Source organism: Dermacentor andersoni, chromosome 1 (assembly GCF_023375885.2).
Source record: "Dermacentor andersoni chromosome 1, qqDerAnde1_hic_scaffold, whole genome shotgun sequence".
NCBI lineage: Eukaryota > Metazoa > Arthropoda > Arachnida > Ixodida > Ixodidae > Dermacentor > Dermacentor andersoni.
In genome coordinates, this window is record NC_092814.1 from 40,234,089 (window position 1) to 40,260,300 (window position 26,212).

The following is a 26,212-nucleotide window of genomic DNA, read 5'->3' on the forward strand; positions in this document are numbered from 1 at the left end:
TGTCGTCCCAAAATAACGTGAAAGGGCGAGTGCTGATGTATTTATCACGCCGAGAGAGGAAAAAAAAAAAAAGCCGCATAGATACGGTCCAGTTCCGTGAACGCCTTTTTGAAACTACCTGCAGCAGGTACAGCATATTGAACAGTTTCTGCACGTTAACGAGCTGTGGCTGCGCTTACGAAATATGAATTGGTGCACTGGCAAGCAAACGCTGATGGACGGGAAGTGTGTTCAGGCTTTATGCAGGGTGCCTGATAATTTTTCATGTAAACGAGTGGGTAAACAGCGGTGAACAGCATGGCGCCGAGTCAACACCTAGAACCAGAACCATTTGACGTGCTTGTCTAGAGCGTTCCTGTCTCGTGTTTTTTCTTGTCAAATACCACGGACGTAGAAGAAGAGCAGAGACACACACAAGGCAAACAACAACGTTGTTGTAAGTTAGCGCCTTGTGTGTGGCTCTGCTCTTTTTCCGCGTCCTTGTGCTATTGCGCTACAAGAAGAAACTCAGACAAGCCCAAATAGACAAGCCCAAATTTCTACATTGATTAAACTGAAGGTTGTTGAACTTTCAAAACGTCGTTGGTTTTAGCACACACAAATAAAAAAGTGTAGGAAACCTCACGCATGATGAAATGAAAATGGCCTCACACGCATGGTCTCACATCATCATCATCATCATAATCGTCAGGTAAGCGCGCGTGGAAAGCGCGGATTCTGAGCTCACTTGTTTGCGCATATGAGATATGAGAACCACAGTTGGTTCTTTATTGTGTGGTGAGAACTGTGAGAGCGGTAGCTCAGTACCAGTAAGTTATCCTTATTTGCACATTAGTTCTGACCTTACCCAAAACTACGCGGACACCGCAGATTTGCAGTCATGATACACCTGGTTTTCTGATAAATTCTTGTGCATTCTGCTTTGTGCTTCAGTTCGTGTGTTCGTAAACTGCAGCAGGCATCATGCCTGGGCAAAGACAAATATCGGCGTTCTTTAAGCCTCTGGCAACACCACCCAAGCAACCCAAGCGTCTGCTTTCCACCGAAGATGCGGTACGTCACGTATGTAGCTCTTGACCGCGAGCTGGGTGTTGCACATAAGTGTCACCGCTTTGTCGCTGCCTTTTTCAGGAGCAACCAATAAAAAAACTCAGATCCGAAAGTAGTCCTGAGAACAAGACAGTTTCCCTTGCCATTGACATAGAAAAGAAGCGGCTTATGGCCAAAGTCAAGCTCCAGTCTCGTGCGACTCCTATTGTTCCGGCTGACATAGGTTTATCTTGGTTTGGCGCCCTTGAGCAAGAATTCACGAAAGAATATTTTGTTAAGGTAAGCACGCCTCGATATAAGCATTTATCAGCATTGCCGACCGATTTTGATGAAACTGGGCTGCCGCAATCTTGCGATGAAAATGACGCATAGATCTCTCTTGAGATTTTGTTTTGCCGTTTTGATACCAATGCGGCTTGAGTAAACATTATCAAAACAAGCCATACGCCGGCCGGCAAAAAAAGACAGTAGCTGCTTGGGTTTGTTGCGCGCGAGCTGTTTTTATTGGTCTGAATGAATGTTAGAACAATTCTGAAGGCGGTACCATTTACTCTTTATCAGAAACTGTTCTTAAAGGAGTGGTACAGGAGCTGTGTCTCTTCTTTTTCTTACTGACCGGGATTCTAATGCTTCAGTTTAATGGCTCTGCTGTCATTTGACCAGTAAGCACGCAGAGCTGGGTTTTCATATTGTTAGCATAATTATACTTGGTCAATTTCATGACACATAGCACTAGGACCTTGTAGGACAAGCATAAACTTGTTTGCGTTTCTGTTTAGCAGCATTTAATATTGCATTTGTAATTGGTAAATGAAATTTGACTTTGCATGATTTACTTCAACACAGTGATGGCAATGTCAGTAACATTTTGCTAATGTGCAACACAAAAGCTCATTCAAGTGGCAGTCAGAAGTACCATGTTAATTTTCCTAGGGACTCAGCATCATTTTATAAAAGGAGGCTTTTACATTTCTTAGACAAGTTCATACCATGTTGTATGCAAGTGCAAAATGTACCTACAATTGTGTGCACAGCATTGCAGTGTATGTGTTCATTGATACATGGCACAAAATATAAAATTTTCAGCTCAATGGTTTCGTGCAAGAAGAGCGAAGAAAATTTACTGTGTACCCTTCACATGAAAATGTCTTCAGCTGGACAAAGTCTTGTGAGGTGAACAAGGTGAGCCATAGAGACTGGGCTTGTCTTGCAGCTATCTTATGCAAGTTTGAGAACTAAGAAAACTTTTAAAATTAAATACAATTACCTGAGCAAAGACCATCTTCAAATATCTGAGTACCAAGTATTTAGCTAAGTTGTCTAGAAATGAAATGAAGCGATTTAGGCAAAGCTGACTTTTGACCTTTCATTCATGTAATGCTGTTGTATAAGTAGAAGAGGTCTGCTTACAGCCACTGCTTGCTTTGCTGTGCATTCTCCACTGTGCTATGCACTATTGTTGCCTACGCGTAAAAATCAATTTCCTTCTCTCTTTTATAAACACTACATATACATCATAGCTGTTCATTACTTATCTCAACTGTTCACAAAACATAGCTGCCAACTGTTTTAGCAGTTTCATACCTGCCTTCGGTTGTTGGGCGAGTTGGTTACATAAAATCATAGCCCCTTTCTTAAAGAAAGATGGTTGAATGCAAAGCTTTCCCCCTATGCAAACTGAGTCAAAGTCGAAAGCCAACAACAACGCAACGAACCCAAGAAATGCTGTGCAGCCCGATGCTGTGCATATGTAATTTGATTGCTTGTTTAGGATTGTATTTTTTTAACGTTGAAGTTGTATGAAGGCACATTTTGTTAAGTTGCATATCCTGTATTTTAGATCATGTAGTCGTTGATTACATGCACACACTCACACTTTCATGGACGACTCTACACTTGCATAGTTTGCCTTGTGATCGCTGTGGTAGACGGTCAGAGGCGCGACACATGTAATGCAATGCAGACATCTACAGTTTGTCTGGGTAGCGTGGTGTTCAACCATCTTTCTTTAAGGAAGGGGCTTTGATTTTTTTTTTCCAGATCCTAAGACGAGCCCGTGTTCATGCGCACTTGCTGATTCGATTCCGATAAGCAGGGAAGCTCAGTTAATCGCGACAGGGGTGGTGTCATGCCTAGCAGATGCAACTTGCGCTTCCAGTGAACTTAGTGCGCATGCTCTATTTTTGCTGAGCTCGTCGCTTTTCACCGTTATCAGGCACTGACCGGCCAGCCAGTCTAGGCTGGCACGGTACTGCGAATGTAAACTGTAGTGTTCTATGCAGATGTGTAAGTTGGCTTTCCTGCAGTGTGTTTTCGGCACTCAAAGACGAATTAGTGAGACAGAGAAAGCTTCGCTTTAAAATAAATTTATTTATTCATACAATACTGCATGCCTTATTGGCCCCTTGCAGGAGGGGGAAATAAAAAGCTTAATGTACAACTATGTAAGCACAATGTACTGAGTGGAAATCAGACTAGAACATCAGACATATACAATGCAACAAGCCCATCAGGAATAGATGCATTCTATGGATTCAGTGGTAGTTAAGAATTCAGGGAAAAGTTTGTTCCATTCTGTTATTGTCAGAGGAAATAAAAAATATTTAAACATGCTAAATCTTGTACAGCACAGGGTAAGATAAAGTGCATGGCAATGCCTCGTGATCCACATATTCAGTAGTTCCAGCTAAGTGACTGCCACTTAGCTGCTACTTACAACGAAAAGCTGATGCCATTGCTCGTGCTGACCATGCTTTACAAATTGCATGCGCTTGCTTATCAGTGTCACAAGAGAACCAGAAGCGTCGCTACTGCCTTTGTCACCGTCAAGTGCACTTTTCGCTTGGTACCCTAATGCTCCTTTGGATGCCTTCTTGTCGAGTAGGCCTTTGTGAGAAACTCCTGTCTTGTTACAAAGGCCCATGTCATGTGGTTTGCCAAGTCACTGATGTCACCTACGAAATTGTTCCAGTCAGCCCCACAACATCCTCTACTCCGATCTCCAATGATATCATCCACATCGCCAGGCTCAAGCCCGACAACTCTGCTTGCCACAGATATCTAGCAGCACCAGGACGGCTCTTTTGCTACCGGGGGTTTTGTTTCGTTACAATAGGCGTTTGAGACATGACGTAAAGGAAGACGAAGACGGGCATCTGGGCTTGGCACGAACTGGTTACCATCTTGGTCTCTGGCTGTGCTGCTCTTGTAAATACAGTTTAAATAGTCTCTTTTGTCTGTGTCTTTCCGCACGCAACAATATGCTTATTCTATTATGCTGTGTGCTTCAGCAGTTAGACTGACAATCTGTGGATTGTTTACATATTTGCTGTAGGTGAGAGTTGTCATCCTTGGACAAGACCCTTACCACAACCCAGGCCAAGCTCATGGTAAGCTCCTTAACTCGTGGACAGTCCATGAATGTGTCAACTTCATAGGGCAGTAAAACCTCCTCTGACTGCAAATAAAAAGATATACCGACTAAAATGTATGCATTTCAATGTCATTGAAAGTGCTTTGTGGAAAGCAAATATGGGGGGAGGGGAGATCACCGTCTGGCCCGAGTATCTGTATGGGCAATTATGCTGCATGCAGTTCACTCACTTTTGGCACCGCTGTGTTTCTTTCCATACTTTGGCTTTCTTTCACTTAAACTTGACAGGTTGTGTGGTTTTAAATAGACTGGAAGCAATTTAATATTTTGTGAATCTCCTAAAGTCAGGAAATAATTTGTTCCTTTCACACTGTGCATCCCATTCCACTCTCAGGCGCTGTCTCCTCCTGTTTCACAAAATTTGTTATGACAAATATTCGCAAGTTCAGATTGTGAAAAATCTGAAGTATCAAGAACACAAATTTCATTTGGGTACATGTAACACCTTCTTGTGAGGTTTTGAAAGAATTGAAAAGATTTGCAAGTGCTTAACTGAGCTTGCCACTTCTTTTTCTATTTACTGGTGTGCTCATTAAACTGGGATTATGTAAAAAAGGTTTTGAATTCTAGTGTGTTCCTTTTCTTAGCATTGCTCTTGTGCCTTGTGTCTCCCAGACATGCATCTCTCAATGTATGGCTGTACCTCTGCTTTTGGCCAGTGAGTTTCTTAAATGTGAACACAAGTGGGAGAACATAATGCATTTTGTCAGTTTAATTTTGTGTGATTGTTAGCTGCGTGCAACATAAGCACATTTTGCTGTACAAGGTAGGTTTTGGGGTCAGAGGCTGCATTACAGGGGGTTGTCGAGGCCAATCAGGAAAATTTCTTATCCGAAATAAAAGCAAGAAATGTATAAATCTATGTATACGTACAAAACTTTGTATAGAGTTAGTGAAAAACCATCTTGAAGTGAAACTATTCAGTAAAACTTCTGTCAGCTGACATGACCTTCTCTAGCCTCGATCTGAAATGGCTGCAGGCTTGCTTCACCTCCTTTATATTCAGGTTTATCATTGCCTGCAACTTTGTAGATGCCTTCAGGGTATTCCTGGTGTTGCAGTTTTTCGCGTTGATGTTTACATCAGTGACACCTCACTCACAGTAGTCGAGCAGGTTGCAGTCTGTGGTGACCAGTGGCAGGCCACATTGTCACAAAGCCACACTTGTGTCTTCTTTACCTTGTGCACCAGAGTTGAGCCCTGTTGGAACATGTACTTCCTTCCAGTGTCTACCTTGTTCATCCAAGGCCTCCAACGGCACTCTTTGGCCAGACCTGGCCTTTGTGCCGCTAAACCCTACACATAATCACAACCATCTGTTGCCCCCTCAGACCATCCTCAAAAGATTGGGGCACCACATCACCCTCACCACTCACCCTATACTCACGGACAACTTTCTGTGGCTGCGATAGGAAAGCTACGGGGCGGAGCTTCTGCACATGTGTTACCGCGCCAAGTAGTCCGCCAGCGTTCAACAGTGCTTTGGTTGCTCTGAGAAAACTTTGAATTGATGCCGCTTCCAAGTGCGACGTATTCGCGTTGGTCCAGACGCGGAAGGAAAAAGCCGCAAAATAAGTCAGCGTTTACATTCAGTGGTGTGTTCTGTCTTATTTTACTGTTGCTAATAAGGTGTTTGTTTTCTTTTCTCCAGCTTAAACTAATGTGGATAAAAACACAGTACTCTTTTCAGAAGCGCTCTCACTTTTGCGCGCTTTGCCTCCGTAGCTTTCCTTTCATAGCCACAAAAAGTTGTCCGTGATTATAACTAGCAGCATCACAAAGGTGGAAAATTTGGTGTGTATGACTATGGGTACTTCAGTCGCATCCTGGCATACCCAGCAATCATTTTAGCGGTTCACTGTCCTGTCTTGAAATAAGTTCATCTCGTCCGAGAACCTTGGGGAAGCCAGCGCTGGTGTGGTTCAGGTGTCAAGCTTATTCTTCTCATTTAACAGTTTGCAGTTTCGCAGTACAAAAAATGTCTTTTGCAGGCCTTGTGGACGTGCAGTACACACCCCAAGACCCCCAGTACATTGTACAACCTTGCCCTGCTTATTGCTTTTGTGACGTCATTCAACCGAGGGTCTTGGTTGATTTTTTGCATCAGTTTCCTAAAAAATCCTGCTATTTTTCATGATCTATTCACTTTGGCTCAGTCCGCACTGACATCTGTCTGGATGTTGCATACCCTGAAAGTCTTGATAATGTGGAACACTTATTTTTGTGTGTAGCCAAACTGCACAATGACTTGCTGGGGCGTCTTTCCAGCATGAACTTGTTTCTGTATCATTGCCCTCCTGTCGTATTAATGGTTCATCATTGAATGATGTTGCAGGACAGCATGGAGGAAGGAAAACGTTAGGAGGGAGCATCGCGCCAATCCTGGTGGCCCATGTATGGTTAGTTTTAGTGATCCCGCTCTGGAGGCAGAGCCACGCCAGGGCAAATGAACAAGTATGCTGTGCACCGAATAAAAGCTACTGGCATAGCTACTGGGAACCAAACATCTTAACAAATCTCGATTCTTGCTCCGTGATCTCGGCACAAGAGGTCGCGTGTTGGGCCCCCACTGAGTAAATGTATGGGCTTCACGGAGCGATAACTTGCCAAGTTTGTCTGCGTGGCATAATGCACTCTCCTAACGTTTTCCTTCCTCCGTGCAGAACAGGATGAACGCAGCCAGTTATCCTCACTGCGTTGTTTCCAGGCTGAATGTGAAAAAGCTTCAGATTTATCTCAACAATCCTGTATATACAGTATGAAGGAATTATCTTGTTGAATGGGTTGAAATTGGCTGCCAGTATTGCAGGCTAGGGGTAACTTACAAGTTACACTATAGTTCGTTTAGAGCCATTATTGTGAAGCACGATTCATTCCCTGTTGCTAACACCATTAGTAGTTTGTGAAAATCGATGGCTGCTACTACTCATGAGTGCAGCCTAGGCATTTCATTCTAAAAGCAAAGCCACAGGATGTGTGGCTTTGCTGGTCATGCTCTGTTTATTAACATCATGGATAGTTTGTTCCAAGCACAGACTGTCTGTATTTGCATCAAGCTAATATTAAATGCGTGTTTCCCCTCCCCCCCCATGTTTTTTTGTAAGCTCTGCAGGTGTAGTTTGAATGGACGGCCTGTGTATGTCCAAACTTTGTTATGTTTTTTTGGTTCTATTTTGATTAACTAACCAAAGATTATTTGTTCACCACGCTGCGCATTAACATGGGGACTAGCTGAAAAAGGGGCCAGAGCTGACGGGGAGTAGTCCCGTCACTGCCAGAATATGGAGCTGTTAGGAAATAAATGTTTTTGTCTCTCATCTCAGTTCTTCCACGGTGTTTATTGGCAGGTAGAAAGAAGGCAGCGGCCACTGGAAGTTCAAAATTAATACTTCCTGCATCATTTGCACATTCGAGGACCTAGTTTGTTGGCTAAACTTGTAGACAATGTAAATAAGCCATCTTTGCTGCATTTAACACAGTATATGTTTTCTCTTTTTTCATAGGCCTTGCATTCAGTGTACCCAAAGGTGTCGCCATTCCTATGAGGTAAGGGGGGGGATTTTTATTGCCTATGCATTATAACTTTTTCCTTAATGTTGTCATTATTGTTTGTTTCCATTTTCCTGTCTTTTTCTCTCTGGTCCTAGGATGTGTGATCTGTTTCACTCTCACTTCCATTTCTTGCCTAGAGAACGGTTGTATTCTTGTGTAAAATATGGTATTCTCCACCCAGCCTTCTGAACATGTACAAGGAGCTAGCGAATGATATTCCTGGCTTTCAGCAGCCTTCACATGGCAACTTAACTGGATGGGCACAGCAAGGTGAGAAACTACAAACTGGTCTGGGAAGAAGGCTCTTGGAGAGTGCTTACCATCGTTTCCTTATGTCAATTTTTGCTTTGTGCATTCAGTTGACATTTGCTTTTTGGAGCACAGCTCTTAGGCACCCGTTCCTGCGTTGAGTGTAGGTGTGCCTCGGTGTCCTTCATAACCGAGCGAACGAGCACAGTGAAGGATGTAAGAACGAACGCAGAGTGCAGTGGGTGATGAAAGATAGCGATAGCAAAGAGTGTGAGGAGGAAAGCGGAGAAGGAGATATGGTGGAAGCATAGTGTAGTGCCGCGCAAGACAGGCTTTGTGGTGACGATGGCGCCAGAGTAGTGCGTGTCAGACATATGAAAAGGAAGTGCTGCACGAGCGGAGGTCTATCTACGGCGGCTGCTGTGAATTGTGCCCACACGTCACCCACGCACTGCCTCTCACGATCTCCCGATTAGTGAGGCAGTCACGGCACACTTCGCTCCGTTTGCAGTGTACTGCACGAGACAAATTTGTCCGTGCCAGCCAATATATTGCGAACTGAAAACACGTATAGAGCTGTGCTCAAATTTCGCATTAGGGAGTATTGCGATTGTTGGTGAATTTTTTTTTTGTGTGTGTGAAATTGTACATTGCTAAAGACATGCACAAAAATCACTATCAGCATTATTTATCAACATGTTCTTGTTCATTTCAAAAGCTTCTTGAAATAGGTTTGGCTTTAACTCAGTCCTAACCATGGAAACGTTATTGTAACTTGCTGCCATCAATCATTCTGAACTTAGAATATGTTGCACCAAGTGGAGTTGTGGCAAAATAGATACTCTTTGGAGTGGTTTGTGTGTTAGAAATGTGTTAGACATTACAGATCAGAAATCTGAACAGTACAGTAATAACCACTCTTATGGAAAAATATATATAATAGGGTTACATTCATTGTGCCAAATTTTGCTTGCAAAACTGCTGTAACAGTCACTGCCCTCAGCTGTGAAATTCTTAGTTTCTCAGTAAGATCCGAGTGAATTCCGAGTGAAATCTGTTCATGTTTGCCCGTGCGCGCATGACACCATGCTGTTAATTTAATTAGCAAATATTTACTGCAATTTATAGAGGCAATAAAACTACACGCTTTACTTTGTGTAGTTGTCTAATACTTTGCTATCAGTATCAGTGCTTCACCTTTTGGGCAAAACTGCCACTTTTTTTTTCTACTTATTTTCACTCAGGTGTGCTGCTGCTCAATGCTTGTCTGACAGTACGTATGAACACTCCAAACTCGCACAAGGATCGAGGCTGGGAAAATCTCACTGATGCTGTTATTCGTCACCTCAACAAGCAGTGCAGCAACCTGGTTTTCTTACTCTGGGGTGCCTATGCTCAGAAGAAAGGTTCCATCATTGATCGGGTCTGTTTTCCTAAAGCCATTGTTTTATTGAAGCCAGGGGCATTGCAACACCTTTATGAAAGGTGTGAAATGTGTTTGGTATTAATGGGCACATTAGGCTCAGGTGAAAGTTACCATCACTACCAGTTACCAGCTACCCGATTTAATTGGCTGTTATGCCTTCCCTTAAGCCATTGTTTTTAAATGTGCCTTGTATCGGAGATGTTATCGGAAATCAAATGCTGCATTTGCCACGCCCTTACAGTCTCCCCTTTTCGTTGTTCCTACTACCCTCAAAGCTGTGCACTATGCCCATGTGGGACAATTCCCACCATGTTTCACCCATCATTGTGTTAAGCTTTCGTATTGGGATGATTTCAAGATCATGTGGCATCGTGCCACCCATCTCGGAAGCCATAGTTTCAGCTCTGCGGTATTCACCACTAGGTGGCATCACAGCTGCATTGGTGACAGCCGCATACAAATCACCTGTGAAGGTCGGAAATGCGCAAAACTAGTTGAAATTCACCAAGGACTGGAGCAAGGTTGTCTCCATTTTCTCTATCACTGTTGATGCTTTATGTTAAGGGAATAGAAAGACTGCAAGTTGGTAAATTAGGTTCTGATTTATCTTGCTCACATAATGGGTAGATAGTGAGACAGAGGGTCCCTGGGATGATGTATGTGGATACATAGTGCTATTAGCAAACAATGCAAGGGATTTTCAGAGACGTGTGTGGTAATGAACTAACATGTCTAGGCCTTAAAGGGGCCCTGAACCACTTTTTATGGAAGTGGAGAAAGGCATTTGAAATTAATATAGGCTATTTCAGAAATACTTTGCCGCAAAAAGTACTTCAATGCGTTCAGCAGCAGCGGAGTTATTGGCAATCAAACACAGCCTCCGCTGTGCTCCCGTTCTTACCTCATTGCATTGCACTGCAAAGGCTACAGCGCAGTGGGGCTCCAGCGCCTTCTAAATGTCACCGTGGCGTGCAGTTTGCCACGACTTCCACCTTTGGTGCCTACGACATGCTAAACATAAGCCAAATGTGCTTGTGCTCAGCGAGCCGCAGTGCGCTTAGCCAGTGGACTCGTGGCGGCACCCTGCGGCGGCCATGGTATCTATACCATGTAGCTGACCGCAGCTTGATGTCAGTTATTGGCCAATAGCAGCCCGCGGCGGCTGCGGTATCTATGCCATGTAGCTGACCGCAGCTTGATGTCAGTTATTGGCCAATAGCAGCCCGCGACGGCCGCGGTATTTATGCCATGTAGCTCACCGCAGCTTGATGTCAGTTATTGGCCAATAGCAGCCTGCGGCGGCCGCGGCATCTATGCTGTATAGCTGACCGCAGCTTGATGTCAGTTATTGGCCAATAGCAGCCGTCTAAGGGAATGACAAAATAAAGCATTTGATGAAATAAAGTGCCCAGAAGAGAGTGAGGACAGGGCCTTCGGTTGAAGAGAGAGCATTTGAGAGAAGTGACTTCGCGTTCCGCTTGCGAGCTCCACGTGCCACGTACGACAGCAAAACTTGTCTGAGCTGTTCACAGCAGCTTGTGCTACCCGCAAACTATGTTATTTCACCAAGCCCGAGGGGTCGCTTAGGGCCCCTTTAATTTTAGCACAGAGAAATAGAGACTTAATAAAGCGAAGCATCTTTTGCCTTGTTCTTGGCCTTTTGAAAGAAAGAAAGATTTATTTTCTTTTGTATCTTTACACAAACGGTGACAAGAGCAAAAGGCATCGAGGCCTGACAGGGGCTCTTGCTCCATTAAAATTTTGGCAACAGCTAATAGCTTACACATAACACAAAAGTAAATGCAGCACTGTCATTTTAAGATATTGCCAAGGGATGAGAGTAGCCAAAAGGGATAGGAAATTGTATTTACAAAATATATACAGAGAGAGACGGCTGCAGGCTAGATGGCAGAACAACACGAGCGCTACCCTGATCGTCATCTTCACCATCTTTCTGGCGCATTCTTCCATGCTCGGCAGGATGCGTGCTTCAGTGCGCGGGAATAGCACGTAACAATATTATGACAGAAAGAAATAGCATTGTCAACTAGCATATTACAATGATAAATAACTACTAGAATTGAAATTATTCGTTGTTTTAGGACGTGATATACAGTTACTGTATTACCTACACTTGGTACAAACATATCAAAATAAATTACAAATTGTCGATATAATATCCAGCATGAAATTAATACTAAGTAACATTAAACAGCATGAAGAAATTGTATAAAATATCATAAGTATCAAGGAACGGCAATTGACAATTTAGTATTAACGATCTGTGGTCGGTAGGTAAGAGGTTCCCGTCTAACCTCGTTTTAATCAAAGAAAAATAATGTGGGATCGACGGCCGAATTTAACCTCTGCCATGAAGCACAGCAGCCCGGTGCTCTAACCATTAGGCCACGGTCGCACGTATACTTCTCTCGTTCCAAAGCCAGCCATTTCTTTAAAATGCCCTGGTGCATGCGCTTCATGCCACTTCCTGGCCTTCTTTCCTTGTGACAGTTTGCATTCTGAGGTACTGTGTGTTAGACTGCACTATCTCCAGGACCGGCCCACTTTCCTCAGTACTTGTCCTCGTAGCACGCCATACAGAAATTGTGGGACTTTGTATTGACTTCATGATTGCCCAAGTTAATCATGCTTTAACGTTTTTTCACCAGTGTACACATGTAATTGTCATTTTACATATACCACATGACCCAGCCATAGATACTTAAGATCCCATAACACATATTGGCTGATGACTTCATCTGTGTTTCTCTCGTTTACGCTCGTCCACTGCCTATGCAAAACCAACTATTGCCATGTAAGCTCGTGTGAAATCATGATCAATCATCATGATATGCCTGCTGTGGAAAAACTACAGATGAATTGGCTTATGGTAATGTAATTCCAGAATATTCGTCAGCCAGAACCATATGGAATTACCGCCTTTTAGAAGTGCTGGTATTCAAAGCTAATGAGGGCACTAACTGGTAGTGGATATAGGCATGAAGATGTATTGGTATTGGTGAAGAAAATTCAAGGAACAGATGGGGACAGGATCATCACAGGCGTAGGTAACTTAACAAAATAAAGCAGAAATAGGTGGAATGTTAGTTTTCAGTATAGTAACATGTTAGTAGATCACACATGCTAGATAGATGTCTACCTGTCCCCCGCAGGGACGTCTGCGTCAGCAGGCATTTGGTGTGCTGCGACACCATGTACCCGAGCACACGAGGTTTGGATCCTCCCGCGTCTAACCGTGTGCGGCTTAGCCGTGTCCGGGAAGCGTTTTTACAATTGCTAGTAGGTACAGCGGGGCGTGGCGCTTTTGATGGCGCTCGACGTTTCTGCGCAGGCGTGAGTAAGAGCGGGCGCGAGAGAAATTCTGGGGTCTTCTGCTCCTTGAATATGTGACTCAGCCTAGGCAATACGGAGGAGGTATCTTAGCGCGCGTCGTTTGTTGCCTAGACATGCCAGCATTGCAGAGTGCGGTCGAGTTAGTTTATACGCTCTGCCGCTGGCTGCCCGCGCGGTGAGGCAGTGGGCGCGGACGCCGCTTGGTGGTTGCTGTGTCTGAAGGGGCAATGTTCTGACTGGTGTTGTATAAGTCGCTGGTCGCTTTTTTCGTCGCGATGATAGATTGGATTTATTACAAGCACTGCTCCAGGAGGGCACATGTAACCGGCAAACGGAGGCCTCAGGAGAGCACCTGCGGTTATATTAAAGCAGGCGGTGCAGGATCTCCGGGGCACCCATGCGGTAGCGGGGGGATTAAAGCTGGAAGCAGGGCGGCCAGTGGGTTGGGGCTGCGGAGGCCGATGCGTGCAAGGGGGTGTTCGGATCAAAAATTGGCTGTCCGCAACAGCGGACAGCCGATCTTATACTCCCCTGGCACGCGCAGGCCTCTGCAAGCGCCAACCCATGGACCAGTCCGGGTTCTAGCTTTGATGTCCCCGTTACCGCTTTGGTGTCCTGGAGGCGCCACCAATAATGCGAAATAATGACACATTGTTTACATTAGTAAAAACATGATTGAATAAATATAATTGCGTCGAGCCGCCAACTTGCGATGCTAAGTTCAGCACTACCATGCCCCGCGACTTCTGCCGGCACGCCTAGGGACAAGCGCATACAATGCGTGCCAAGAAACTCCTCCATAGTGCCTAGGCAGAGTCGTATATTAAAGGAGCAAAAGTCTCCACATTTCCTCTCTCGCACCCGCTCTTACTCGCACATGCGCGCAAACGTCCGGCATATTCGCAAGTGCCATGCCCTGCTCTACCTACTAGCAATTGGAAATACATACACGTCCGCGGAAAAGGGGATCCTGGGGGTTGAGCCGATGCCGGATGTTTGGACCTTTACGGCCCCTCAGTGGAGGCAACACACCTCTTTGGCCTCTGCTTCACGTTGACGGCACCCCGGGACTAACCCACCCGGGGAATATCGGTAGTTGCCTTTTCCGGTCCCCCTCTCCGATCTGCGTCTTTCTCTCTTCCTTTCAATCTTTCCTTTCTTCTCTCTTCTATTTACTTCAGACTTTCCAGGCAGCAAGGGTTAACCTTGTGTAGGTGGCCAACCTTGGGTACTCCAGATTGGGTTATTACAGCTGGCGAGGGCTTGTCTTACTTGTAAGATTTGCTCCGTCCCCATGTAGGGCTCGGTGGTGGGCGGTTGGTGCTGCTGCTGAACTCGTGATCCCTATATTATGGCTTCTCGTAAACCGCTTTCTCTTGATTGCCCTCTAAAAAGAGGGCGCACCGATGCAAATTCCCAGTTCTTATTGAAAATCAATGAAGAACACTTTCCTAAGTACCATGTAATCCACAGTGAAGGCAACACGAGCGTGCATAAATTCTCCACTTTCTTGGTGGCGAAATGCCTCGCAAACACGATAGGACCTGGCTACAAAGCCACAAGGGTGACCAATGGAGACCTGCTACTTGAATTAAAGGACAAAACACAATATGAGAAAATAAATGACTTGAAATGCATTGATGTAGCAGTCACTGTGTCGTCGCATTGAACCATGAACATGAGCCGTGGAGTAATCTCGGAAGACGACTTCTTGGACCTTGCTGGCGAAGAGCTGCTTGAAGGTTTTCAGGAGCAAAATGTCATCAAGGTAGAAATAATCTAATCCGCAGGAATAATGAACTTCGAACAGAGCACACCGTATTAACCTTTGGTACTAGTGTGCTCCCCAGTACACTAGATGCAGGCTACGTCAAAGTATGTGCGAGGCCGTACATCCCAAATCCTTGACGCTGCTTTAAGTGCCAGAGGTATGGGCATAGATCTCAGACATGCAGAGGAAGGCAGACTTTCGCAAGATGTTGCTCGAATGATCATCCAACACACGCTTGCGACTCATCTCCACATTGTGTGAACTGCGATGGAATCCAGCCTACTCCAGGACGTGCCCTAAATGGAAGAAAGAAAAAGACATCATTGCACTAAAGGTAAAAAAAAATATAACATTTCACGAAGCTAGGAAACATCTTCCATACTTAGATCACGCCAGCTTTTCTGCGGTGGCGCGACGGGGGGCAGCGTCACAAATGCCTCGAGAGTCTATCGCGGTCACTGATAGTGGTCTGGTAATCACTCTGCTTGCCCCCCTGGTGGAAGCAGCAAGTGCTGCTCCATCATCATCGAAGGTGGGCCTGCAGACCTTGGTTCCGCAGGTCCCAAAGCTAAACTGAACTCCACGGCCTGGGACGCGAGTTTCAGCACCTGGTTCTCGATCCTCCAGCGCCTCAGAGAAGGTTATGGAGGTTGATCCAAGAACCTCGGCGTCATCGACACCAAGAGATCAGCGCTCTCAGGAGCGCGCTAGGAGGGATAAACTTCCTGTAACTGCTCTGAGAAAGGGACTGGTAACCGTTTAGGTTACCGTCCTTGCATACATATTTATCTATCTTTACCACGTGCTCTTGAACACAGACTACAAAACTCTTCCTCATTATGGCTACACAAATAATTCAGTGCAATGCCAGGTGCCTATTTCACAATCTAGATGTCAAAGATCTACTAAAGGAATATCAGCCACGACTGTTCTGTGTTAAGAAACACATTTAAAGGGCCCCTGAAACGGTTCGGACAAATTTTGTAGACGCGTAGGGTACAGCTTAAGTAGAACATTCGCACCACAATTTAAGTGAGGCGTTACGTATTAATAGAGCTACAAGCGATTGCAAGTTACTCTCCTCCCTAGCCATGCTTTTCCTCCTCAACTTGTTCGCCGAGCGATCGGCTAAGCTCCGCCTTCACTGGTTCTGCGTCACGATGCGATGTCACATCGTCCACTTCCGTTTGTTTTGGAGCCCGCCCCCGCCCGCGTGAAATCTCTCCGCTCGCCGCTTGGCCGCTGACCCCAAGCGATAGCTATCGAAGCAGCGTGCATTGCGAGCCCTCTGCCGTAGCGCCCATGTGTCTGGTATTCCGGTAACCACACACTGGCTGAACGTTTCCATGGAACGGCGGAAGCATAAACTCAAGCTGATGAAGGAACTTTAGCGTAGACGTACGTGAGCTGCCTGATCGGTCTCCACGGTCCAGCCACCCTCGGCGCAGAGCTTAACCAGCCAAAGAAAGAGCTAATATTGCTCTAACCTAGTGTAATACATTTTAAATATTCACAAAAACAATGTGGTAATGATTACACTCCTGCGAAACATTTACGCCAGCAGCAAATAAGAATACATTTTGTTACTGCTACTGTGTGGTTGAGCTCTCTGCCACTAGGTGGCAGCACCATGTAGACCATTCACATTTGCGCTTCTGTTCATCCCGCGATACGACACGCAAGGGGACACGGCCAGGCCCTGTCCCCTTGTGCTTGCGTTTACCCTAATACCGGACTCGCGAACCGCTATTGCGTTAGTAATCTTCCAGTGTAAAGTGACGGCCGCAACGCGCAAATCCTGGCGCCGATCGGATAGCGGCAGTCCGATGCGTTGCAGCCAGTTCGCTTGTCTACTGGCTTGCAGAGAGACACAATGTCGCAGCTTGACATATTGCCAGTCGCTACGTTTGCAGTACACAACGCAACAAAGTCGAATCATAGCGCTCGCGAAAAGACAGACTGACACTGACGGCGGAGCTCTCGTCAAAGGCGGAGCACATTGTAACACAAGCAGACGACACCTTGCCGTGTGCCGGAAGTGCTTAAGTGTACTGAAAAATTGTTTTTGTGCATTCCCTTTATGTTACTTTCTTTGTATAAAAAGAAATTAACATTCCAACTATTACGAACATCATTTGTTTGAGAAACTCTATTACGCGCCTTGGTCAGCCAATCGGATACCTTGCCCCACTGACGTCATATGGGAGATTTGCGTCATATGGGTAGGGGCAGCTTAAAATTCCGCCACGCAGTGTGCTGCGATCGGCAGCGACGTGCATTTTTAAAACTTTATAATAAATTACACGCTTTACGTGGAACCCTTAGATGCGTCAATTAATGATCAGAAGGACCTACTCTAATGACTCAGTATGTTTGTAGAAAATCGTTTCAGGGTCCCTTTAAAGTCCACACACAAGAACTTAAGACAATACATAGTTTTCCGGAAAGATCGAAATAATGGTAATTTTTCTTCAGGCGGTGTGCATTTATAGCCCAAAAGTCGGTATCATGCCAGCATGTATCGCTCCAGTGTTCATTTGAGGCAGTGGCTGTTTGGGCTATATTGTTCGATCAACTTATAACTATTTGCTCCATATATATATATCGCCTGATGAACGGTTTGACACAGCAGAATTTGAAAAGCTGATTGAACCCTGAACCCTGTAAAGTAATCAGAGATTTTAATGCTCACAGCACATTCTGGGGTGACTGAAGATGTGATGTGAGAGGAGGGCAATAGAAAAGTTCCTTCTTTCATCTGGAGCCTCTCTGTTTAACAAGACAGAGCCGACTTTGTACAGTTCTAGACACAACACATATTCATGTATAGATTTAGCCATAGGGTCAGCATCACTTCTTCCATACCTGGAACGGAGAGTTATTAGTAATGGGAGCGATAACTTCTAAACACTCCCAGAAACAACAAAGTGGCACGTTGGACCAGCTTACCCAAAAAAATGGAGACTTCATAGTGCAGACTGGTAAATTATGTAAACTGTGCCTGGAATATTTGGACCACCTAGGTGTAGAGGAACTGACCAGCTATATCACTGAACATATTCTCTGTTCTGGTCAAAACTGCATACCCGAATCCTGCACAGATAAAGTTAATCCAAAACCTTGGTGGAACAAAGGCTGTGAAATTGCAAAGAAACGCCAGAACAAAGCATGAAGCAGCTTTTCACTCTACCCAGCAACAGAAAATCTAATAAATTTTAAGCAATGCAAAGCAAATGGCTGCCATATCTGCCAAATATCCAAAAGAGAAAGCTGGACACATTATGTATCCTCACTAAACTCGTACACGAATGTTAGCAAAGTATATAATAGGGTATGTAAACTAAAAGGACAACGTCCAAATTCTTTTCCTCTTGTCACTGGCTCTGGTGATAGAATATCAAGCAAACGCTCTTGGTGAGGTCTATGAGAGGGTGTCAAGGTCAAGAAATTATTCCGAAATATTCTTGCACCATAAAAGAATAGTTGAAAATATTCCTCTGCGTCCAAAGAAATTGTCATCAGAAGGATACAACAAACCAATAACATTCTATGAACTCAAGCTTGCCCTAGGCTCTTGTGGCAGCTCGGCTCTAGGTTCTGACACAATAACATATAGAATAATCAATACTCTGCCTGGTGAGACCCTAAACTGTACCTTAGATCTTTACAATAAGATTTTTGCAACTGGTCATATACCTTCATCTTGGAAAGAGGCAATAGTCCTGCCAATACTCAAACATGGCAAAGACCCTTCCTTAGTTAACAGTTACAGACCAATTGCACTCACTAGCTGTTTACTTAAGGTATTTGAAAAAATGATTAACTGTCGCCTTGTCTACTTTTTGGAATATAATGGTATATTGGATCCTCGCCAATCTGGCTTCCGAAGAGCGAGGTCTACAACCGATAATCTTGTTCTCCTTGAGTCATATATACGTGATGCATTTGTACGCAGCCAATACTCTCTATCTGTATTCTTTGATCTTGAGAAGGTATATGATACTGCCTGGTGATACAGTATTCTGCAAGACCTGTCGTCCTATGGAATTTGTGGTAGTATGCTGAAAATTTTATAAAATTACCTATCAGAAAGGAAGTTCTGCGTAAGAATTGGCAGTGTACTATTGCACACTTTAGTTCAAGAAAACGGTGTACCACAGGGAGGAGTGCCAAGTTGCACACATTTTATAATTAGAATGAACTCTCTCGGCTCTGTTATACCATCCATGATATCTTATTCTGTCTGTGTGGACGACATCCAAATCACCTTTAAATCTTGCAACCTGTCCATATGTGAACGCCAGATACAGTTCAGTGTTAATCGGCTCGTGAAATGAGCAGAAGAAAACGGGTTCAGATTCAGTGCAGAAAAGTCTACCTGTGTGCTGTTTTCCAGACGAAGAGGGGTATGTCCTAACCGTTGCATTATGGTGAATGGGAGAAGCTTGGTAAATAGAAAATAACAATTTTTGGGGGGTAATCTTCGATACTAAGCTAACCTTCATGAAGCATATAAAACAGTTGAAGCTGAAATGTCTTAAAACTATGAACCTTTTAAAGATTTTATCTCACCAGTCGTGGGGAACAGATACGTATCGCCTCCTATCTCTTTTTAAAAGCCTTGTGTTGTCACTTGTAGACTCTGGATGTATTGTTTAGCAGTCAGCTTCAAAGATGACACTTAAACACTTAAACTACTCGATCTTGTCTATCACTTAGGTATCCGCCTAGCACTTGGTGCCTTTCGTACGAGCCCTGTCCAAAGTTTCTATGCAGAGGCGGATCAATGGCCACTAGATTATCAGCGTACATATCTCGGAGTCGCCTATGCAATAAGAACGATGTCACTAAAACAACATCCATGCAAAGCACTCGTAGGTGGTCAGTCCACATATCAGTTGTATTTAAACAGGCCTTCACATGCCCTGCCGTTCCCTTTAGCAGTAAAATCTGTCGCGGAAAAACTTGGCATAGTTTCCACAGATCTGCAGGAAAGCGACTATGCTGAACCCATCCCACCTTGGGATGGGTTCAGTTACCTGTGACTTGTCCTTTACAGAACTTAACAAAAAGAGTTGTCCAAGTGCCCTCATCCAGCAACATTTTTTGGCCCTCGAAGACAAGTATGGATCTATGGCATTTTTCACTGATGCTTCAAAGTCTGCAGCTTCGGTATCATGTGCAGCCCATGGCCCAAACTTCTCCAACTCTAAAACCTTGCATAACCATAGTAGCATCTTTACAGCAGAAGCGTACGGTATTCCGATCACTGTTGAGTATATAGTACCGCACAAGATACAAAAGTCTGTAATATACACAGATTCTTGTTGTCATAGCCCTGTCCTGTGGCAAAGCAAGCCGAAACCCTGCATTAAACAAGCTCCTTAAACACATTTACGTAGCGTATAAACTAAACCTTGCTCTTGTATGCTGAGTGCCTGGCCACTCTGGGATCGCAGGCAATGAAATGGCGGACAAAATGCTGGATAAGCGGCTCATTGGGATACAATTGATGTAAGCTGGGTACCTGGTGTAGACATGAAACCTGCGTTACAAAAGGCGCTACGTAATCATTGGCAAGCTGAATGGGACAAGGAAGCTGAAAATAAGCTGCACCTGCTTAAACCGCAGTTAACCAAATCTTTCCCACTAAAGCTTGATAGACTCACTGAAGTCACCCTGGCACGACTCGGAATATGACACACTTATGGCACACATAAATACCTCTTGACTGCAACTGACCCACTGACGTGCACACGCGGTGAGAACCTAACCGTCCTACATGTCCTCATTCATTGTCCTGAACTTCACCGAGAGCGAGTGGCTCATTTTAGGGAACTCTACTCACACCATATACCCCCCCATCCCTCGATGTTCTTATCATAGGATGCACTTTTTAACTTAAAAAGAGTGCTTAATTATCTTGCACAAGTTAACTTTCTAGAAATCATCTCATTCCATCCTAACCGTCAGATTGTACCTCACAGATTAGGTACAATCTGATGCACAAAAGTATGCCTGAGCTCTCGCACTTGCGTAAGCAAGACTGGTACAGCAAGGGACTCGGACTATCCAAAAGAATTTAACATGTGTGCCTGTAGCCAATGCATTTAAGGCCTTATATTTATTTTAGTAATTAGTTTGGAATTGAACTAATATCTATAGATCTGTCTTATGTGTAGGCCTCTATACAACTTCTATTTTAAATCATAGTCTTAAACTCACAATTTTGCTAAATCAAGACAGATGTCCTGGTGCCCTTTGGCCTGAGATGCCCTATGCACCAATAAAATGCAATCATCATCATCAGATGTCTACCTGTCACCACCGTAATTCAAAAGAGGATTATAAACAATCATTATGATGTTTTGTTTTTGCTGGAGCCATTGCTTAGTTGTGATGCGTGAGAATATCGTTCAAGCAGCCATTTCATTTACACTTGCATTAAAGTAGGGAAAGAAAGTTGCTGGGGTTTTGATAAGTTGAAGGAAAGGGAATGGGCCAGGCAGCCTTTTAAGCAAAATTGTTGGTTCCTAGCTGTGTGCACAGTAATAATGTTGGCTCAGATGTTTGCAGCAGTATTGCCTAGTGAATATGGAAATTTATTTACTTTGTTCAAAAAGTATAAGAATGGGAGTGTTGTAGGAGCTCTTTGTTGCATGTACACTATTGTGATGGGCAACACATAAAAGGACAATGATTGACCTAACATCTGTATGTTGCACTAACTTGCACTTAAATTTAACTAGTTAACACTTTAAATGTTACAGGTTTACATTTATGTGGTAGCACTGAAGCCGTGGTTAATATAGCACCAGCTTATAAGAAGTTTCATGTTCTGTAAGCACAGTAGAGTGCAAATGCTACTGCAGTGATGGTCCAGATTACTGTACACAGTAATGTGCATTTCTTCTTGTACAACCACCCGTACTAATTAATTATTGCATGAAGGTGTGTAGCACTTGCTGTTTCCTGAATATTTCTAGCATTTCAGGTTTTGTAAAAAAAGAGATGGAGAAAACTTAGTGGCATTCTCCAGCACTATAGAGATATATTGTGTATCTGCCCGTGCCTAGAATGACCTATTGGCAGCAGCATTAAAGGGACACTGAAGAGAAAAGTGTTTTGAGCTGTATTGAAATTGGTTTGGTAAGCCAGAAAAGATTAAAAACAAAAGACAGGTGGCAGTGCTGCCTTGAATTCCCGCATGGCCAGCCATGACTGTTACTCCCAGCACAGTGACTCCCAGCACAGCAGCCCAGTGCACCATGATCATTAGCATGTTTCTCTCAACTGGCATGTGCACATTTCGCATTCAGCAACAGACTTGGCACTATCTTTCGTGTTCATAATGAGCAGGCGTTTGCCACGAGCAGGGGCGTGCCAGTTTTTTCCATTCTTGCCTCACAGGGCAGCTAGCGCTTTTAGACGCTGTGTTAGACTGCACTGTCATTGCGATCGGCCTAGCTGGTACTGGAATAGGTTGTAACATTTCTTTGCCAGAGTAAAAAAATTAATCAATTGTCATGTCATCACCGTCATACTTGCATTGTCCCTGTCATCTTGCTGCTGTCGGGATGCACATGCTCGCGTCACACAGTTGCTTGACCTACACAAAACATTGGCTCATCTGGTAATGCTTTGTAGAACCCAGATTTAAGCCGGATAGCTAGCTGCCTGTAAAATGCTTCACATGGCACTTTGTTATTATGTATATGTGTCTGCGTGGGTGGTCTCATGTGAGTACATGTCACTGTAGTGGATTGATCAATGCATTATGCTATGCAAATATAGAAGCATAGCCCCTGGCTATGACAAATTGTAGTGCAAAAACACAGACGAGAAAAGGTGACAGTGCTAAATATCAGCAAAGGTTTAATTTCAGTAACCTGTGCTTTATACTGAAGTACTGAAACTTATTGCCATTTTATGTGAAAGTTCCCTTGGCTGTGGTTTGTGTTATTAATCATATTTTCCGAGTGGTCCAAAGTTCCTCTTGCATTATTATTATTGCACAGTACTTTTCTCTTTTGCTTTCAGACAAATGGTGCTGCTTCTGTATGCTAGATAAGGTGTGAAACGAGAGCAAGTTTTTCCTAGGTCATATGGTTGTAGACGTGCTTTGCTAATCTTATTCTAGATTTTATCCCATATGAATGTAAGCTCACATGTGCTCTCCTCTATGGCGTGGTATACATTATTACAAGCAGACTCATGACACCATCTAGCCTTCACATTGTACACAAGCCAATCTAAAGACTTAGTAAACAGCCTTTAGCAACATCTCAGTAGTGATTTGTTAGCTGGTGTGTGGGGTGGACATGTAAACATTTAAAGAATTTTTGTACATTCATTTGCAGAAGAAACACCAGGTTCTTCAGTGTGCTCATCCATCACCACTGTCAGCTTCACGAGGCTTTTTTGGCTGCTGCCACTTTTCTAAGGCCAATGAATACCTGACAAAGCACCACAAGCAACCAATTGACTGGAGCTGTTTGCCTTGACTTGTACTGAGTGATTCTTGCCATGGAAGAACTCAAGAATGAAAATTTCTATTTCTGTGATACAAGCATTTAACCATCTTTTCATTTATATTCTGTTCACTAGTGCAAGAAACTGTGTCATTTGCATCTTCGAGCTTGTTTACATGTGTTATTGCCCACAGCAACAAATACATCACGAAAATGTTCTGTCTAGAGTGTGAGAAGTGCCAAAGATACCTGTGCATTATTTCCAAGTGTGGCGACAGCTTTTATGCAGAGCAACGTTTTTAAAAAAAATTTGCCTTGCGCAAAAATGTCATTTTACTGGTGTTTTGTTCTTGAAAATTCTTATCCTTTCTTACATGCCTGGTCGGCCATCATGTATCACAGAAATCTTTTGATTATTTCACTTAATTTTCTTATTGCATGTGTAGCCATTCAAAACCAGTTTTACAATGCAACTTGAAGAGCAGCATTTTTTATCAAGTTAATGTAGCCTGTTCATTTGTGCTGCAAAAAATTAATGCTCAATAAAAGCTTCAAATAATGACTTTTGACTCAAATTGCTTGTTGTTTCTGACATGAGAGAAAAGTAAATCCTTTACTGCACTAGTAGTAATACAGCTGATAGCTGTGAGTGCTCCACCTGTTATGTGTGTCAGGAAATATTTGATTAGTGATGAGACATTGCATGTTCAGTATGAAATGCAGATGTTGATGTGTAAATCCTTCCGTTAGACTTGTTAGGACGCAAGTAAGCACGGAGGAGAGAGAGGACTTGGCGGCGTAAATCCCCACTGTCAACTGATTTTATTTTTATTTTGCTTCAGCCCCCTTTGCATTTGCTCCTCCTTCCCTCCTCACCATCGGTGGAGAGGAGATGGTGGAGAGAAACCGCTTCGGCAACGCCCTCTAGAGAACTTAAGGCCTTCTGGCTGACCCTCTCCCCTTGAGCTACGTCACGCAGAAGAGGCCAACATAGAAGTTCCGTGCAGCGCGCTGCGATGCTACCAGCGGCGTACCTGTGTTGAAAATGAAGCGCGGAAGATATACCATAGTTAACCCCGGCTATTCGGAGAACACAGAGGCGACGACGGCGGCGACAACAATTCGATTAGTTCCAGGAGCCGTGCCGCTCCTCGAATAGCTTCGTGGTTAAACAAGTCCCGGCATGCTCGGCCATGCTGCCGCATGCTTCCAAACGCACTTTTTTTTTCTAGACGTGACCAGTGCATGCAGTCTCAACACTTGTGCTGTGCTTGCGATTGTGTGTACCGCGAGTCTTCATTGCCCCGGAATGTGGAGTGCCATGCCAAGATATGCCTAATAAGTGCTGAGTGCCCAATTGCCAGAGCAATCACAAATCGGGGGAGAAAAATCACGTCTTCAAGTTTCGGCAAGATGAAGCCCAGAGTGCCTGGATTAGGGTGATACCACGTGCAGATTTCATTCTATCACCGCACTCCAGGGTAAGATGTTCAGCACTTCTTGAAATAATTACTTTTGAAAAATACGGGAAGGTTAATTGCTCAATTACAGAAAGTTCCTTTAAATCAGGAATGTTAGAATAAAATTTAGAGCAGCTTTTAACTTCCTTCTAGGTTTCTGAACTTCACTTCATTGAGGCCGACATCGTGCGGGAGTTCTCTCACCTCGACGACCTTACAAGGCACACCGTCACTGCACCACTCTCACGCCTGCGTTTTCGCCTAGGCGCAGTCCCATCAAAGTTTCCTCAATGTCCACCTTATCTTTCGAAGCCAAGCACCTCGAGGGAGGATTCTGATTCCAAGCGCATGCGTCTTGAAGGTGCTTAGAAGAGAGCGTGTGAAGCGTCTTCTGAAGCATTCCGCAAGGAGAAGGAAGCGGATAAGATTCTAAACCTAGAAGACCTGATGCAATTTATCACAAGCAAAAAGTCTACGTCCAGGAAGAGGAATTTACTAATCTGCCAAACCAACGTCGTTTAGACACTGACCTCACGCCTGAACTGCTTGTCAGTGATGATTCCTCAGAGTTCGACGATTGCGAGGATGGACACAAATGTCAATTTGTGTTAAGGCACCTTTTGCGGTGTAGCACGAATATTTTATTGAAGAACTAATGCTGCAAGGTGAATGACAAAATATTGGATGCCAATGCTACGGCAAGGAAGAGAAAAGCTGAAACTCTGCGCAATAAGGCAGCTGTTTCCTTGTAAATAGCTGCACGAATGTTTTATATTCCGTTTCTGTACTTATTTGAGTTGTTGTAAATTAGCGCACTGTGGTAATTAGTGCGTCGACAGCGAAATCATTCATTTAAGCATAATCTAGATTGCAATAAGTACATGGTGTCCCCAATAAAATTGTTCATACGCAATTGTGAAACTAATAGAGTGTGTTACATTCATTATTGCCGCGCCATAAAAACCATAGGTACAAAAATACGGAAGGAAAGGTATTTATGGATTCAATTTATTTGAAGTAATAGGTATGAAGTGTGGGGTATAATAAATAATAATTATTATAATGCACAAACAACCAACATTACAAAGACGACAAAGTGCGACGCTATAAAATGGTGCTGGAATCAATACCTGCACATGTTTTACAAAGCTGTTTTGTATCTGTGCCTCTAAATAAATGCTTTGTAAGGTGCCTGCTGCTCATGCCGCAGTTTAGACTGACGAAAAAGTGTGGAGTGGTCAGTAAAAGCATACGGCTGCTAGGTGAACCAAGCCGCGATCCCTTCATTCAACCCATATCGCCGAGTGTGCCGATGGCCTCTTCTCCGTGACGTCACTCGCCGAGCACTCAGGCCTTCTTGTCTAGGAGGTGTTGGCTTCGGAGGGGCGCTCGCTGCTCACTTTTGCCTGCGCGTTGTGACGTGCTCGCAGCTACTACAACACTCAC

The 26,212-nt window shown here is 44.1% G+C and overlaps 1 protein-coding gene across 3 annotated transcripts; it reads left to right on the top strand.

Annotated features, from left to right (window-relative positions):
* Positions 1-677: 677 nt before the first annotated feature.
* On the top strand, positions 678-23,868 carry LOC126545282 (uracil-DNA glycosylase 2-like). 3 transcript variants are annotated; one of them, XM_050193078.3, is made up of 9 exons: positions 679-809; positions 934-1,062; positions 1,132-1,329; positions 2,137-2,232; positions 4,385-4,439; positions 7,987-8,029; positions 8,217-8,305; positions 9,529-9,707; positions 23,196-23,868. In XM_050193078.3, exons 2-9 carry the CDS (start codon positions 964-966, stop codon positions 23,337-23,339), a joined length of 903 nt encoding a protein of 300 aa, XP_050049035.1. In that variant the 5' UTR covers positions 679-809; positions 934-963; the 3' UTR covers positions 23,340-23,868. The 3 variants fall into 3 exon arrangements, with proteins under 3 accessions (XP_072142033.1, XP_050049035.1, XP_050049036.1); XM_050193079.3 differs by having other exon boundaries at positions 934-1,053; XM_072285932.1 differs by lacking the exon at positions 2,137-2,232 and having other exon boundaries at positions 678-809.
* The last annotated feature ends 2,344 nt before the right edge of the window (positions 23,869-26,212 follow it).